General features: G+C 42.6%; 1 protein-coding gene across 1 annotated transcript; it reads left to right on the top strand.

The window, feature by feature from the left end:
- Positions 1 to 631: 631 nt before the first annotated feature.
- Positions 632 to 1,076, top strand: K441DRAFT_726225 (uncharacterized protein; the record flags this gene model as incomplete). The annotated part of the gene is made up of 1 exon (XM_067654141.1): positions 632 to 1,076. A coding segment is annotated over one exon (340 nt), but the record flags the coding sequence as incomplete, so codon positions are not given.
- Between the last annotated feature and the right edge of the window lie 259 nt (positions 1,077 to 1,335).

Genomic DNA, 1,335 nt, shown 5'->3' on the forward strand with positions numbered 1-1,335 from the left:
AAAGCTCTAGCTTACTAGATATTCGCTTATTGATTAAGCGATGGGGTGTTAAAGGTTGACGGGTCAATTGAGAGTGAAGATATCTTGGGCGCCAAGACCTCGCGTATACTAGGCCGTTTCGGGTCTGGCGCCCCGACCGTCCGCGCCTGGACGGTTACTATCCGAGAAGAAGTACAATCAGGTGGGATAAGTGTTCGTCACATTCGCTTATAATCCTTGCTATATTTTACCCCACTATCCCATAATAAAAAATTCTTTATTATTATCCTACCAAACTTTTAACTATGGGAGTCGCACTAAAGAAGCCCCGTAAGGAGCTTACTAAAGCTTAGAAATCCAGAATCTAGACTCTATACGAGGAAGGATACAATCCAACTAAGATTTAGCGCAAAACTAAGATACCCCATACTACCTGCTCCTCATTTATCACCCGTCAATCAATTAGCCCCAACCTTAGCTTTAAAAATAAGCCAAGAAGCGGTCGTCCTAAGAAAATCACCGAACGGGGGGCTAGGGCTCTTGTAAGAACCGTATGTCAAGATACAAGGATGACCTTAAAAGCCCTAGCTACACCTTCTAAATCCGGCAAGCAACTCTACTACCACACGGTCGCAATTATCCTTAAATCCTTTAGAAAAGCAAAGCGTCGACCACACAAGAAGCCCTTCTTAACTCCCTTACATAAGAAGAAGCGGAGGATCCACTGCCGGGCTAAGAAAGCTATAAAACGGAATAATAGGAGGGTCTGTTGGAGTAATGAGGTTACCTTTAAGGTGGGAAAGGATTTGCAGACCTTTTGGGTTACTAGAGCCCCTAGTAGGGAAGAGGAGTACGCAGATAAGAACCTAAGACCTACCTTTAAAAGTGGACGGACTACTGTAGGTGTATGGAGTTGTTTTTGTAGAGATAAAATGGGGCCGCTTTATATGCTTCTAGAGGGGGAGAATATGACAGCTAAACGGTACAAGTAGGTACTCCAAAGGTTGTTCATTCCGTTTTATAAAAGGATAAAAAGGAAATATAGAGATGAGGTAATAATGCAAGAGGATAATGCTCCGTGGCATACTGCCAAAATAATTACCAAATATTTGGCTAATAAGAAGGTTAAGAGGATAAATTGGCCTCCGCAATTACCTGATCTCAATCCTATTAAGAACCTCTGGAAATATATCAAGGATATAATCTCTAAGCGGAGGCATAAGGTAAAAAACGCAACGGATATGAGACAGGCCTTAAGAGAAGTGTGGCCTCAGATTGACGGAAACTTCCTCTTAAAATTGTGTGATTCTGTACCGCGTAGATGGGAGGCGTACTTAAAAAATAAGGGGGGGGCAA

Source organism: Cenococcum geophilum, assembly GCF_001692895.1.
Source record: "Cenococcum geophilum 1.58 unplaced genomic scaffold K441scaffold_31, whole genome shotgun sequence".
Lineage (NCBI taxonomy): Eukaryota > Fungi > Ascomycota > Dothideomycetes > Gloniales > Gloniaceae > Cenococcum > Cenococcum geophilum.